The sequence below is a fragment of the Neocloeon triangulifer genome, unplaced genomic scaffold, assembly GCF_031216515.1.
Source record: "Neocloeon triangulifer isolate White Clay Creek 2 clone unplaced genomic scaffold, ASM3121651v1 ptg000015l, whole genome shotgun sequence".
Lineage (NCBI taxonomy): Eukaryota > Metazoa > Arthropoda > Insecta > Ephemeroptera > Baetidae > Neocloeon > Neocloeon triangulifer.
Window position 1 is genome coordinate 7009954 of NW_026775557.1, and position 14715 is coordinate 7024668.

General features: G+C 36.2%; 2 protein-coding genes across 10 annotated transcripts in view; one reads left to right on the plus strand and one right to left on the minus strand.

Moving 5' to 3' along the window:
- Positions 1–14715, plus strand: part of LOC132202179 (neo-calmodulin-like) — a 53296-nt gene that overhangs the window by 34639 nt on the left and 3942 nt on the right. For 4 of the 8 annotated variants that reach the window (XM_059628926.1, XM_059628927.1, XM_059628928.1 and 1 more), the window contains exons 2-4: positions 7369–7582; positions 9627–9860; positions 14182–14215. In XM_059628926.1, the coding sequence (XP_059484909.1) occupies positions 7550–7582; positions 9627–9860; positions 14182–14215 (301 nt within the window). In that variant the 5' untranslated portion in view covers positions 7369–7549. Of the gene's footprint in view, positions 1–7368; positions 7583–9626; positions 9861–13096; positions 13219–14181; positions 14216–14715 lie in introns of those variants that run through there. The other 4 variants (XM_059628925.1, XM_059628923.1, XM_059628924.1 and 1 more) reach the window with 2 other exon arrangements.
- On the minus strand, positions 16–3233 carry LOC132202181 (troponin C-like). Of its 2 annotated transcripts, none has more exons than XM_059628932.1 (7): positions 3140–3233; positions 2554–2582; positions 2206–2232; positions 1836–1979; positions 1667–1783; positions 612–743; positions 16–167 (listed from the first exon to the last, which is right to left on the minus strand). In XM_059628932.1, exons 2-7 carry the CDS (start codon positions 2564–2566, stop codon positions 139–141), a joined length of 462 nt encoding a protein of 153 aa, XP_059484915.1. In that variant the 5' UTR covers positions 2567–2582; positions 3140–3233; the 3' UTR covers positions 16–138. The 2 variants fall into 2 exon arrangements, with proteins under 2 accessions (XP_059484915.1, XP_059484914.1); XM_059628931.1 differs by having other exon boundaries at positions 2206–2244.

Sequence of the window (14715 nt, forward strand, 5' to 3'; positions counted from 1 at the left end):
CTCTAGACATATGATTGATTTCGCTCGTGTACGGTGTGACTGATTTATTCTCGTGCATCTATCAACACGTTCTCATTGCATATAGATAGCTCTCTATAATTCCATCGCCCATCTTTACCCGTCGCATAATTACGCTCGTTAATCTCCAGTCATCATTTCCATGAACTCTGCAATCAAATCAGATTTGCATACGCATTATATCATCGCAAAGAGGATTGAGAGCTTAAATGTAATATTATCCCAGCCAATTAGCGATGTAATTATTTCATCGTAATCAATAACAAATTTTTAAATCAGCCTATTTAAATTGGATTATGAAAATTTTTAAGGGATAGCAAAATTAATTATTTATTTAAAAATATAATATTGATTTTTAAATTTAATAACTTCATTTTAGCGCCAGGTAGAAATTAATTATTTGAATTGATTCTTAGAAATCGCAAAAATTTCTTAATAATTTTAAGAAAATTTTGAAACTATTAATTTATTATTTTTGTTTGTTTCTTTTTCCATTCCCTAGAGCAATATAGTAAAAATAAAAGTTCAAATCCACTTACAAAGATAATCAAAACAAATTTCTTAAATTGCTTTCGTAATTTTCGTTAACTTACCATCAAAGTCGACAGTCCCGGAGCCGTCAGTGTCAATTTCGGCAATCATCTCGTCAAGTTGGTCGGGGGTGAGTTGGTCGTCAAGGGCTGCGAGAATTTCCCGGAGGCTCGACGTCGGGATGTAGCCGTGACCTTTAGTCGGGGGCACCAGAAGCAGTAAAATAATAATTGTGCACCAAACTTGGCAAAAAGATGTGTCTGTCTCGCTGCGAGCCGCCTGGGGGTCGCTGCCAATTTTGCAACGCGAGTTGTTGTTTGTTATTATTTTGTTATGGGTCTATAAAGTCATTGACCTCCGCGTTTCCAGTCCGTATACATATTTTTTTCATTCACCTGCCCGGCATTTTTCAACTTCCTATAAACACACATCGCACCGGCGTAGATAAATTTTCGTGCTGCTCATTTTATTTCCGAGCATTCGTTAACCGGGCCGACACCAAAACCGGTGCCAACTCGCGGATGTGAATGAGATCTACCCCTATATGTATTTGTCACCCGTTTGCCCGCTCGCGTGACGCACCCTGGTTTTTTGTGTTGTGTGGTCGCGCATTAGAGCGTGTCAAAATGTACAACTTGAAAAATCGGACCTCTGCGCGTCATGACTATTAATTTTTTAGGACGCGAAACTCCATTATGCGGCAAAAAAATTTGTAAATGTTACATTACGCGATGTAGTCATTTAAAAAAAAAAATGCTTTCCAACCAAAAAAGAAAACGTAATCATAATAAATTTAAAAAAAGTAAATTTTTACAAAGATATGATGTTCTTTCCCCAAAAGGATTAATTTTAAATGCCAATTAATATTTTTTAGCGTTTATCAGTAGTAATAATTAAAAAATTCTATTAAAATGAAAAGTTGATTTAAAATCTCACAGAGACTGGAAAAATGATTTCAGAGCAAAATAACTTTTAAAAAAATCTATGTATTTTACGAGATTTGATTTCAAAATGAAATAGGTTCAGGCAACACGCCCAGCGGTTGTGTCGGTCGGGAAGAATAAGTGTGCAGGGGTTTCGAGTTCAATAGGGCTTTGTGTTTCGGCATAAAATTTACCTTCTTTGTCGTAGAGGCGGAAAGCCTCCTTGAGCTCCTTTTGCATCACCTCGTCGTCCTCCTCCAGGAAATGGACCGCAACGCGGCAAAACGAGTCGAAGTTCAGTTTGCCGATGCCTTAAAAAAAAAAGCTTTTGATTTGGATGGGAAGGGTAGAGAAAATATCAACCTTCTTTGTCCTGTTCTTCCAGAAGAGCGTTGAGCTCCAGGTCGTCGAAGGTGTGGCCGAGTGTGTTCAGAATTGTGCGAACCTTTTCCTTCTCGATGTGGCCCGACTTCCCCGAGTCGAACATCGAAAATGCCCTTCGCAGCACTAAATTTTTTGTTTAATTAGCATTTTATTGGAAGCAAAAACATTCTAAAAAAACAAACATTTTAAATTCCGAGATTAAAATTCTTAAATCTTTTTAAAGTTTAATTTATCATGACAAATTTACTGGAGATTGTAAACGGAGGCGATACATTAAACAAACACAACTTCTTATACGTGGCCTGCCACGCGCCTCCGGTATATTTATAAATAATTTGAGTCTGCTTACTGTTTGACTGCTCCTCATCCATCGTCTCTATTTTCGCGGCTGAAAAAAAATCGAGCGCCAACAAATTAAAAGGAAGTGTTCAGTTTGCCAAGCGCAAAGTTAAGGTGGGTTTTGAAGTGCGGCAGGAAAAAGGGTCATATTTTTTTTGTGGCGCTGCGGCAATTTGGAATGTAATTGAATCAATGGCTTCGCAGCCTCTGGTGGCCGGTGGATTTGAAAACCGCATGCACCAAAACCAAACTTAATAATTGCGTCTCGCGGGACCCGCAATTATTCTCTCTGCCGGGGCTTATGCAGTGAGTCCGACTGCGGATCCATTAGCATACGAATTAGCTGTTTTTCACTGACTCATCGTGTTCATCTCGCTCTCTCTGCAGCTGCAAAATTAATGTGTGTTTTAAACCTGCGGTCCTATTTTAAAAAGCATTATACGGGATAGTATGAATTTAAATGGGAAATTTTCAACGTGAACTTCTCGTTAGTAGTAAAATATTTTTGATTGCATTTGTTTCTAATTAAAAATTTAATCTGAATAAAATTTAATTTATTTAAATTTAGACTATTGAATATTTAATAAGGAAAATTCTTTACTGATTAAATTAAAAGAAATTATGATTGCCTGGATTTAATTTTTTTTTGCAGTCACAATCTGCATAAAATTTGCACTTGTTTTTTTTTCCAAAATTATGAATGCAACCCGTGATTCAGAAAATAATCGACAGAATCATTACAAAAAATTTACATGCCTTTAAATTTTTCTAGTTTAATGAGGAGCAAATACTCAAAATTTCATTGAAATTAAAAAAAAAACTTGATTTCCCATTGTTTCAATTATTATTTAGTAGTTGAGCTGTTGCATACAACAAACACCGAATTCCAAATTTCCCATTTCTCTCTCACTCCGACTGAGCGAATTTACTCCATTATCGTGTACCTGCTTGTTTTCGGATGACTCGTTCTCCGCACTCTATTCTTGCCGCGGGCTCGCAAGTGAATGCGATATCTTGTTCTCGATCCCTCTGGAGCAGGGCCTGCCCACCGAGCTGCGGAGAGAGTAAAAAAGATATTCTGGATTTTCGTGTAGCTGTTTGCAATCCGCGATGCGAGACACAAAGCTGACGGAATTCCACCTGACGTGACTCTGTTTGTTTTGTCAGGGGGCTGTTGAGGCCGAACACACGCCTATGTTTGTTTGCGCAAAGAAAAAAAGTATCTCTTTCTCTCTCTACGGCCGACTTATTTATTTAAATTTTGTGCTCAAAACAAAAGAAGTCGAAAACACTTTCGTTCATTCTTCAACTTTGGTTGTCGCCATGAATCGTATGCAAATCTCGCAACCCTTGCTTTTTGGGGCTGCGAGAGAGGCAGGGGTGCAGCTCACTCACTCACACTCGTGCACACACTTGAAGACGCTGCGCAGGTGTGCATGAATATGCAAAGTGGGACGACGGACCGCACCCGGTGTTTGAATTTGCGGCCGCAGGAGGTTTTCCGCCACTTGCAAATAGACCTATTACGGATGGGGTTATTGATTCGCACGGGTTGACGAAGAATATTTCGCTTATTTCCCTCAAGGCCCAAGGTGTGCCGGCACTTTCATTCCCCGGGGCTCTAAAGACAATTCTCATGATTGTCAATATGTGCCCTGTTCACAGATTTTTCCTCAGTTTCAAATAATATCTGTTCAGAAAAATCTGCTCTAATTCTTTTTAAATCGGTATCAACCTTTTTGTTTATAAAAATTCATTAATATTTAATAAAATTTTATAATGCATTTTTTTTTAAATATTAGTGGTTTTTCTTAATTGAAAATTGTTGTCAATATTAAAAATTAGAATATAAAAAATTGCAAAATGGTCAAATTTTTAATAGAAAATGAGATCAATTGAGAGAAATCATTGGAAAATTAAAAAATTTTCAAATCTCTGTTTGTTTGTTTTAAATTATCAGAAGTCAACACTGCTACTTCTACATTCGAATTGAGCATTTGTGTAATTCCATATTTTTGACTGAAATTTTTCCAAAATATATTAGTAATGTGTTTTTCATGCAGCAGCTGAAACAGCTCCGTTTGAAGTTGAAATTTAATTCGATTATTTGCACATTCGTGGTCAAGAAGAGCGATAAAAAGTAAAGCTGCCAGTTGTGCTGCTCAAGAGGATGAGACCCGCGTGTTGTCATAACCGTTGCAAGGCGCTCAAAGCTGAAGTGATATGGAATTGAATGTGACGATCGCGCTTTTTACTAATTCATCCGAACGTCCTTTTCTTCTCGGCGAGAGAGATTTTGTCCCAGCAGGCAAAGATTTCCCTCGGGGAAGGCGGCGGCGGTCGGTCCTCTTGTTATTCACCCCGGGTACTATTATTGATCCGCGACATGTGTGCAGAAATAATAAGCGCGCTTCTGCAATTGTTTCGCCATCGACAGCTACCGGTATTCGAAATTGATTTCAAATTTGTCTTGCAGTGCGGTATCACATTAGAATGATTTGTTAATGTCGTATGAAACGCCGTTATTTTTTTCGTAATCCTTGGTAATATTCTAGAGAGAATGAACTGAAAATTATTTCAAGTAGATTCCATACCTCGAATGGTAAAGCTAGGAAATTTTTCTAAGGTAAATTGCATATAAAATTCAAGTTTTAATTTCATAATATTTATGAACAAGTTATTTATTTAAAAATAAAAATTTCAATGAATTTAAAATAAATAAAATGTAAAATTTCCTCAATCAGACTAATTTATCAAGAAGAAAATAAATTATTTAGAGTAATTGCTCTAATAAAGAAATATAATTTATTTTTGAACCATATTATGAACAATAAGATTCAAGAAATTGAAAATATTGAAAATTGAAAATTTTATTAACTGATTGGACAAAGATTTTCCTTTAGAAAAATTTTTGAAAAAAAAACTAAAACAAAATATTAAACTAGTTCAATTTTTTTCAGATTATATTGAGTTCAGAATTGACTAAAAATTTCACACTTTTCATTTCCAGCGAAGAAAATGTCTGAGAAATCAATATAAACATTGAATATGAAATTTATAAGTCTGAATAACGATTGTTAGTCATTAATGAGCTCAAAAATCCCTTCAGAAACAAATGAAATTGAATGCAGAAATACTTATAAAATTTGTAAGATTCTGCTATTGCCAAATATTCTTTTTTTCCTCTATTTCCTTTTTTTAAGTTGATACATTGGCCTTTTGCCAAAATAATATGTAAAGTGCTACATACCCAACTTATTTTATGTTATGGCGGATTACTTTTTATTTACAAACGAAGAAAAATTATTTTGAAGCAATTTGCGAACAGGGCTTTTTAATTAAATAACGAATTTTGTCTGGAGCTGTAAATTTCGCCCATCTGGTTATCGTTTGCTGCGAGGCAATGTTTAACATGACCGCCTCAACAAGTATACACGCGCACATTATTGCGAAAATGGTGCAGCGAGCGCCGTGTGTGCCGAAATGCGATTATGCGATTTTTACGTACACATGCAGAGCACATAAGAGAACCGGCTGCGCTGCCCGTTTAATAATAAAAGCAGGTTCACTACTTGATGTTAAAAGAGCTTTTGATGAAAACTTTGAATCGCTTTTCGCGACGTCAGCTGAATAATTTTGCCATAAAAAGCCCTCGCGAGTGAAATTCCATTATTCCATCCCAATTCGGGTCGCTTCCTTAATAGCTCTGCAGACGCACTTCTCGCGAGGCCACATTTCGCCTGATAAATTTCGCCTTGTTAAAATGCAGGCACATTTTTTGCTCAATTGAGCGAGCGTCACACCCGTATATGTAGAAAGAGAACTGCCCGTTTTATACAACACTGATACACACTCACTCACTCCATCGCACAAGGGCTGGCAAAATAATGGCCCGTTTGGAAAAAAAGGCAATTTTTTTAAGGGCGCGCAGTAAATCAAGCTGCGTGTAGGCTACATAGATGAAGAGCCAGAGGTTATTTGTGTTCCTCCCATACATCTTACGGGGGAGCCTAATTTATATGGATTGTTCGAGAATATTAAAGGATACTAATTTTGAATTATGACACAATTTTTTAAACTTCTTGACTAAATTTTAACATTGCATAAAGAAGGAAAGGTACTAAAAATGTTAATTTGGCTTTCTTTATCTTGATAAAAATGAATTCAGAATTTGGTATAAACTCAAAATTGAAATAAAATTTTTCTTTCAGCAATTTCTTCAATTTTAAAAGTTCCAACTCTCTTTTGGGCTAGCAAATAGGTCCTCAATTAACACAGAACACCGTTTTCCAGGGATGGAAAAAACACGATTTTTAAATTTTATGTTTGATTATTCTTTGAATTTTAATAATTTTTGTTTCCCTCTATACCTATTTCAAAATGAAATTTATTAGTGATATTTTATTACAATTTTATTTATTTTATTTTGATCTTCAAACAAGCATTAAATTAAGTGTTAAGATATAAAAAAAAGATATTAAATTGATTGTTTTTGCATTTATTATTTTTGCCAATCTTTTTTTTCAGAAGCTGCAGCCAATAGTTTTAATATTCATTTAATAAAATATATAATTTTGCCAAATTACACATTGATGAATATTTTTTTTCCATTCCTCAGTCGCTTACATCACTTTATAGTGCCGATTTCTTTATAAATTAAAATTTTATTTATCTTTCAGTCTAAATTTTAAAATAAAAACTATGCTGTCATGACTAATGAAGCAGTGGAAGTTAATAAATTAATCTTGTTTTATTCAATTTATGTTGATTAAGAATGTGTGAAATGCAGAACATGACCTAATAGATTTCACCGCCGTCAGGTTCGAGAGGGCTCGTAATTAGTGTAACGCGACAAGCTAGGGGCGGATCTTGCCTATTAAGGGGTGTGGACGTTCCCGTCGTGATTTATGCATGTAGGAGCGGATGTAACCTAATTCCGTTGATGTGTTTTATCCGTTGCTCTCTAAAGCATGCCCTCTCTTAATCTTTCTCTCTCTCTCTCAAAATTTCTGATAAAATACTGTGTCTACTTTAATAAAATCCGGAGAAGATCTGTGTCGCTGCGCGCGTGTCCTTTCTCTTCTCCTTCTTCCTTCTTCCGTCTCTGATGAGATGCTGGTGTGTTTGTTTGCAATTTTGAGATGACTAAAACTGGTCTCTTTGCTCCTGATAGAGCCTTGTGGCGCGTAAAAGGCTGCTGCTGGCGTTGAATGGATCGGTTGAAAGGGTTAGACTCGCGATCGCACCACCACCGCCCAATCCCTCAAAACCATCTCACCTGCCTCAACACCCCAATCTGCTTTTTCTTGCATCACCACTCTTAATAGCAGCCCTAGTTCTACCAGCCTAAAAATATGAGGCCTAGCATCGTCTCCAGGAACCTCGGGGTAAGTACATCATTTTGCTTGATCAGATGTCAACGACTTTGCACGGCGCGCAAATTGGAAAATTCTTGTTAAAAATTGATAGGAAAAAATACATACATGATTAGTGAAAAACGATTTCAGCAAAAAAATTATACTCTCTTTCATCAGACTGAAATTTTTTTAAACTTTTTATTTCGTACAAATATCAAGATGCAATCACATGGAGAATAAAATGAGAAATCTAGTAAAATAAAAAGGACAAAACCTGATATAAGGTTTAGGTAATTTTGAAAATTTATGAATGGAAATATTTTCAACCCGATCGACAAAAAATAAAAAAAAATCGCAAAAATTAAAATTCTGGTTTATTTTTCCTTGTGATTAAAAAAACAGCTACCATTTTTCCAACCCCTGCTGTGCCTATGAGCTTGAGCTTTTGCTTAAGATGGATAATTTAGCGCAGAATGCTGTATTATTTCCCCAGTATTTAATCCAAACTAGAAGTATTTTTGGTGATTTGAATTTAAAATCAGCTTTTCCTCAATGGGTTTTTGTAAAGCCCGACGGATATTTGAAAAGAGACATTTTCTTTTATGAAACGAAGCTAGAGAAGTGCAATAGAGCGTACATTACATTCCTCCCATTGCGGTGTAAAACGTGGAGTTTCTGCCGACAATAATTTTTGCTTTTGCGCTAGCGTTGCGCATTTTCCGCTTTTAAATTAGCGAGAATGGCACGCGGCCGGGGGAAAAGGGTCTCGATGGAAAATACAGCCGGCATGTGTGTCAAGTGTTCACTGCGACGCTTTTGTTCGCAGGTTGGTTTTCCAATTTGCGCGGTGTGCAGTCGCAAAACACAACTCCATTCAACTGTGCGATTCTGACTGCTTTTATTCTGAGAATCGTGCCTATGTCGTGTTGTGCATGTTGTTTAAATCTGCGCTGAAATGCAAATTTCTCCTCGAGAAGCAGCAAATTTTAATTAATTCTGAGAGTGCTATGAAATCTCTCGCTCGCTCTCTCAGTCAGTGGCATATTTTTCATCCCTGGCTGCTCTCAAGAGAGAGGAGGAACAACATTCACTCACTCAGGGGCATGAGTCTGGAATAATTTCAGGCTGCGACTTTCTCCCTCTCTATCTCGCATCCAAGAAAGAAGTCTTTTCACACATACAAGTTTCTCGCTCGCTTCTTTCATTATAGATGTGGGAATGAAAGAGAACACGGCACACACACATCATTTTCTGTGCGAGTTTATACATATTTGCTCATTGCATTTCTGCGTTTGAGAAGGTGTGTGTTTCTATAATCATTATTATTATTGTCAATTTGACTTTTTGGACTAGTTTTGCTTTGATACATTAGTAAAAGAGAACAGTGCTGGTGTGATTTTGCAACGCTTCCATAGAGTTTCTCGTTTCATAGTTAGTATGGTTACTGTAGTTTTTTATTTTTACTTTTTTCCAATCCGTTTTTCATCCACGTTTTAAATTTTTATATATTATGGTTTTTTTGGGCGTTTGATCTTTTTTTTTTTATCATAGTTGAGTGAACTTGCATAAAAACGTATATATCTTTTGAAATTATATGGGAATATTTAAGCAGTTTTGGACTCGGAGACACGCAGGTTAGTATCGTTTGCGATTCTGAAAATTAACCTTTTTTGATAACCTTTGAAAATTGAACCCAAAAGTATAATGATTCTCAAATTTACATTTGGCTTATGATCCCTTCTTTTGATTTTTTTTTATTAAGATTTAAAATGAAAGAAATTTGCGCAGGGTTGTTAGCTACAGATTTGAATTTAGTCTCACTGAATTCTATGCCTCTTGATGCATTGAGAGTACATAATTATATCTTCAGATTCTCGCACCGTGCTGACAGTTTTTTACGATATTCTAGTGACTCAAAGCTAGTTCCAATTAGGTGAATCTTTGTATAAAATACCCGACTCTTGTTACACAAATCTTTTCCTATTTATGCATTTTGGCTTGTTGACGACAATTTGATTGATCTCTCAGCAGCGCGAGTGCATCCACGCTCAAATGATTTGTTTGTCCCGAGCAGGCGCGCAACAAGCCCGCCGATGGCCACACTGCTGGACAGAAAGGAACCCCCAAAGCGGGCACCAAGGGCTCCGTGGGCACCCCGACCGGGCAAAAGCCTTCCCAGAAGCCGACGGCGCAAAAGGGCCAGGTCAAGGCACCTCCGAAGGCCCCGCCCAGCGCCAACAAACCCAACAAGAAGAACAAAAAGGGCCACAAGCACCAGCAACACGACCTTATCGTCACCATTGACCTGGTGAGTAAACCCTTTTTTACATAATTAAAGAGATTCTTATATGATATGTACCAGATGTGTACGATTCTATATGAATATTCAGAAACGAATACATATTTTTTTATTATTAATAATTGTGATATATTTAAAATTTCAGTAATGAAAAATCATTTTAAAATTATGCAAGAAATTCTTTTTTAAATCTAATGATTTCCAATTTTAACTAAATTTTAGTTCACTCGAAAAATTTAAAAAAAGTTTATTTTCATGTAATTTAGAAACGAATTCTCTAATTTTATATAATTGAGGAAGATTGAGGTTGAAATTCAGAGAAATTAATTTTGCTTTTGGCATTTTTGCGTTGAATGTTCCAGAAATGACTTTCTGAAACTTAAAACTTTTCCGAGTGAAAAGTTCTCTCTCCACCTCTCAAAACAAACAATTTCAACTTCGAGCCAAATATGAAGTTAGCCAAATGAAAGCGCAGAGTGGCTTGGCCTATAAATTACGTTGGTCTAATGAAAACTCATTGTCAGAGCTTAGGAAACTTTGAAATTTTGTGTACAGACGTGACTTTGAAATTATCAAAAGGAAGTTTAAATCAAGGACATAAAAACTTCACAGCTGCTAAGCAATTTTGTGTGAGTAAATATAAAAAAAAATGCGTTTATTCAGTTAAAAATATCGATACCAGAATAATTTGGTCTCAAAATTCTGAATTTTCATTATACTTTCAAAATTAGTTTAAAATTTTGTTTTGTTCAAGCGCTATAAAATACCTCATCCATTTGATATTAACTGGGAAAATGTATTTACACAACAGCTGCGAATGTAAATGCTGTGTACTCAGCGCAAACGAAGAGTCTAGGAAAATAATTGTTTGGCAAAAACACGCCGTAAAATTTGATCACGTCAAATTACTCTCCCATTGTGCGCGAAATAGTATATTTTAAAGCGCTATTGTGTTATCGCTCGCTGGCGTGTAATTTATGTGTTTAATTTTGAAACATTATAAATTTGCCAGCCAACTTCCGAGTGCGCCCTTCATTAAAAATTCAATTATGCCTCGCCTTGGGTGAAAATTTTCTGGTCTGTGGCCAAAATCCGCTTGGGACGTGTATTTTAATGCGGCGGATTCCTCCCTCGCCGCGTTTGAAGCAGAATGGATGAGAAGAACCTCTACCTGCGGAAATAGGTCCCGGGAGAGACGCACGCGAGAAACAAATAGCGTGATCTCTGCAGTCGGCCTGCAGATTTCGGAAGGAGGCGGCGAAATTTGCATTTAATGTCACCGAGCCTCCGGGGGCGGCGAGAGCTCCGGTCCACCCGGCCATCCGTCTTGCTTTCTTTCATAATTCGGATCCATTAAGCTGATTAAACAGAACAAAAAGCAGCTTGCCATATTTAATTTGGACGAGGCGCAGCAGCACCAGCGGAGATAGTGTAAATATGCAGAGAGCGTGATTAATGTGTCCCTGCTGATTCGCGAAACCGCCTCTCCAGCAGGAACAGCAGCCTGGGGATTATACAATTCTCTCGTCAGATTTCATTCTCGCCGCGTATATTGCCCGAATTTCGCAGAAAACAACGAAAGAAAAGATTAAATGGATTGCAAGAATAACGCTGCAGAGGGCGACAACCCTTTTTCTTTATACTGAATCGTCTGCAAAATGATCTTAAAGAAATGAAAGATGCTGCTGCGTATACACAAAAACTTTTTCAAATTTATTAATTTCCCAAAGTGGAAATATACTTATTGGATTTTTTTATTAAATGGTGAAATATAAACGCGTACCATAAATTTCTATTTGTGCCAAGGACCACATTTCATCAGACTATAGAAAAAATAATATTCAATAGTAGGAAACAAATTTTTTAATATAATTTTTTATATTTTATCAATTCCTCTTAGTTGCAAATTTAGTTAGCTGTCATATCAATCTCTGCTTAGATGCATCTTTTCGATTGATTTAGATTATATTCAGAAGGAAATAAATTGATTTACGAGAAAAAAAGAGGAAAATTCAAAGTACATAACACATAACACTCTAAATTATAAGAAAATGGTTTTTCTACATTATTTTTATAAGTTTTTTTTTTCATATCAATTTTTTATGTATCCCTAAAAGAAAAACTTGAGACGATAGATATTAATTCAAAAAAGTTATTAAAATTTTAATTAAATTGTAAATTTTAAGTTGTGCTCTTTTTAAAATTGAAGAATTGTAATCTGATGAGGTATTTTCAATAAACTATATATATAATTTTTTTGAAAAAGTTTACACTTTAGGCGATGATCATGGAAATGAAGAGATCGGGCTTTTCCTCGTTAAAAATTTGTTTTTATTAAAAAACATGAATAAAAACAAACTTTCAACAAGGAAAAGCCCGATCTCTTCTTTCCCAAGCGAAGAATTCTTTGGTTATTATTGAATCTGCTGTGAAAATAAAATAATTTATATTTTTATAGTTTCAATTTCATTCATATTTAATTTTTCAATAAATCTAAATTATTGCAACGTGCAGATGACAAATAGCACGGATGTGTTGGTGTTGAAATTGAAAGTGCAAGTGAGAGATTAAACCGCCAAATGGCCTGTGCACACAAGTGCGGTGCCAACACATCGACCTTACTTTGGCGTTGTTTTGCTATCTTGCCAAATACGCAGATTTATTTTAAGTTGGTCTTGTACACACGAACGGTTAATACACCCCACAGGCTGATTCTACGTCAGTGATTACCTACGGGCCGCATAAAATGTTAATGACTTTTTTACAACTTCGTGAATTAGTTTTTAATTGTTCAGTGCAGCACAAGACGACATGAAGTTTTTATTTCGGTAATAAGATAACGTCCACGTATAATTAGTTTGTTTCTGTACGGCTACAAGTGTCTATTTCTGCAAGCGTGCGTCGGCAAAAATATGAGACCCAAGGCCTGGCCTTGTAACTCAATTAACCGACTGAGGAGTGATGTTTGAAAAGCGACCTCATTTTTCAAAATTAACTCCAAACTGCTCTCTTATTCATCTGAACTTGACTGTTATTCTTGAATATTTTGGAAGAGCAGGAAAAATAAATTCAACGAAAACTCGTCTTCGTCATCGTCAAATTACGCACTGGCCATACATTCATTCATTTCATTTACGAGCCCAGGCCGAAAATAGCTCGCGCGGGAGTAAGTTGCTGGCCGGTTCGAAATCGGTCGGCCAGCGAGCGTGTATTGGGGGCGCCCTTGACGATTGTCGAAGCAGCTGAATCGGACAGAGTGAGGGCGGGCGGCGGCCCTCGCACAATGGCTGCTTCCGAAGAAAACTACAAGGAAGAATACTCGCGACTCAGGAGACTTGCGTCTCGATTCGATGTCCGGAAACATTCCGTAAGTTCGCTTCTTTTTGGGGTGCTATGCTGTGAAGATCCGAGACGATTTTATGAATTGTATTCCAATAGAGAAAATAATTTTCGACTTATAAGTGAGCCAGAGAGGGCAGTTTTATTTTTTGGAAAAATAAAATGATTTAACTTAAACATTGCTTCTGTACATTAATTGTCTGGCTAATGATTAAAATATTAACTTTAATAAAAAAAAAATGCAGTAAAAATATTCATAGCTGATTACTAGCATTATTTTTAACAGATTACGCGGCACTTAATATATCATACTAAGATAATTATACAATAATAAATTTTAACTATTTTTTTTTTTACTATTTCATAATTCGTTTTATTAAAAAAAAAATCATGTACTGACAATGAGTATGAGTACTGAACCTTGTTACTCGCCAAAGATTTAATTTGTTTTGAAATAATAAAATTTTTGTATTCACAATCGTGATAAATATCATATTTTTGGCAAATTTTTATTTGATTTTTAATCAGTAAGAATAAAAAAGTTATTAGCGATTATTATTTATATTGGGCTATAGGCTGTGGTTTGAAAGTAAAAATTAAAAGCAACATTTTTATTATTATTTCCAGCAAAACATAAGTTTCCATAATTTAAATAATTTATTTTTAATAATATTTGAATAAAAAGCTAATTCATAGTTGCTTGTTATCAAATATTGAAAAAAAAATTGTACTGTTACAGAACTTGTGTACGTTTTTTATTGAAATATCCGAAAGTTTAAAAAAAAAGTTGAGGGGCGCCCACAAGTTTTAGGATCAATAAGCTAGGGCTGAATAAGTGCTCCTGTTTCCGTGTTTCTTACGTGGAGAATCCAAAAGAGAACGCGCGGCGAGCGAACCGGCAAAGTGCCAAAGCGTCGTCCCCGCTCCGCACTCGTCTCGTCTCATCTTTCTCGAGCCCTTCCACTGATGATGCATTCATTTTCTGTTGCAGACCGAGTACGGACTCACTGAAGACCAGGTGGCCGGTGAGAATTATATATTCGAACTTTGGCTTGCTTCGCAATGCCCTGGAAAACTTTGTGTTTATTTTTCTTTTACTCACTTTATTATTCGCGTTGGCAGTATTTTGGCGATCGCTTTTTATACAATTCTCTGCTGAAAACCGACAGCGCAGTAATTCTCCTCGGCATTGCGCGCCAAATTTATTGGTCCCATTACACGTAATCCCAGAAGAACAGCAGTTTTTGCCTTAATTGTTATTATTATTGCCGTTCTAATCTGTTTTTAATTGGTCTGGGGGAGCGGAGCGGCTCCTCCCGAATTGCAGCAAAGATTTTATTCCGACTTAACCAAACGTGGCGCCCACAATTAGCGCTCCGGCCAACTTAATTGTCGTAGTCTCCACCTCTAAGCCTTGTACTTAATTATTGGTTTTCCCTTGTCTAGTCCGAAATCCTCCCCTGCACACCAATGCGGAAAATTTCCACTTACGTAATCAATAAGGCATTATTTCCAATAAAGTCCC

Coding starts and splice junctions, on each gene's coding strand:
- LOC132202181 (XM_059628931.1), bottom strand. Junction 1,980..2,205: donor GGATGAGGAGCAGTCAAACA/GTAAGCAGACTC, acceptor CAAAAAATTTAG/TGCTGCGAAGGGCATTTTCG. Junction 1,784..1,835: donor GGAAGAACAGGACAAAGAAG/GTTGATATTTTC, acceptor TTTTTTTTTAAG/GCATCGGCAAACTGAACTTC.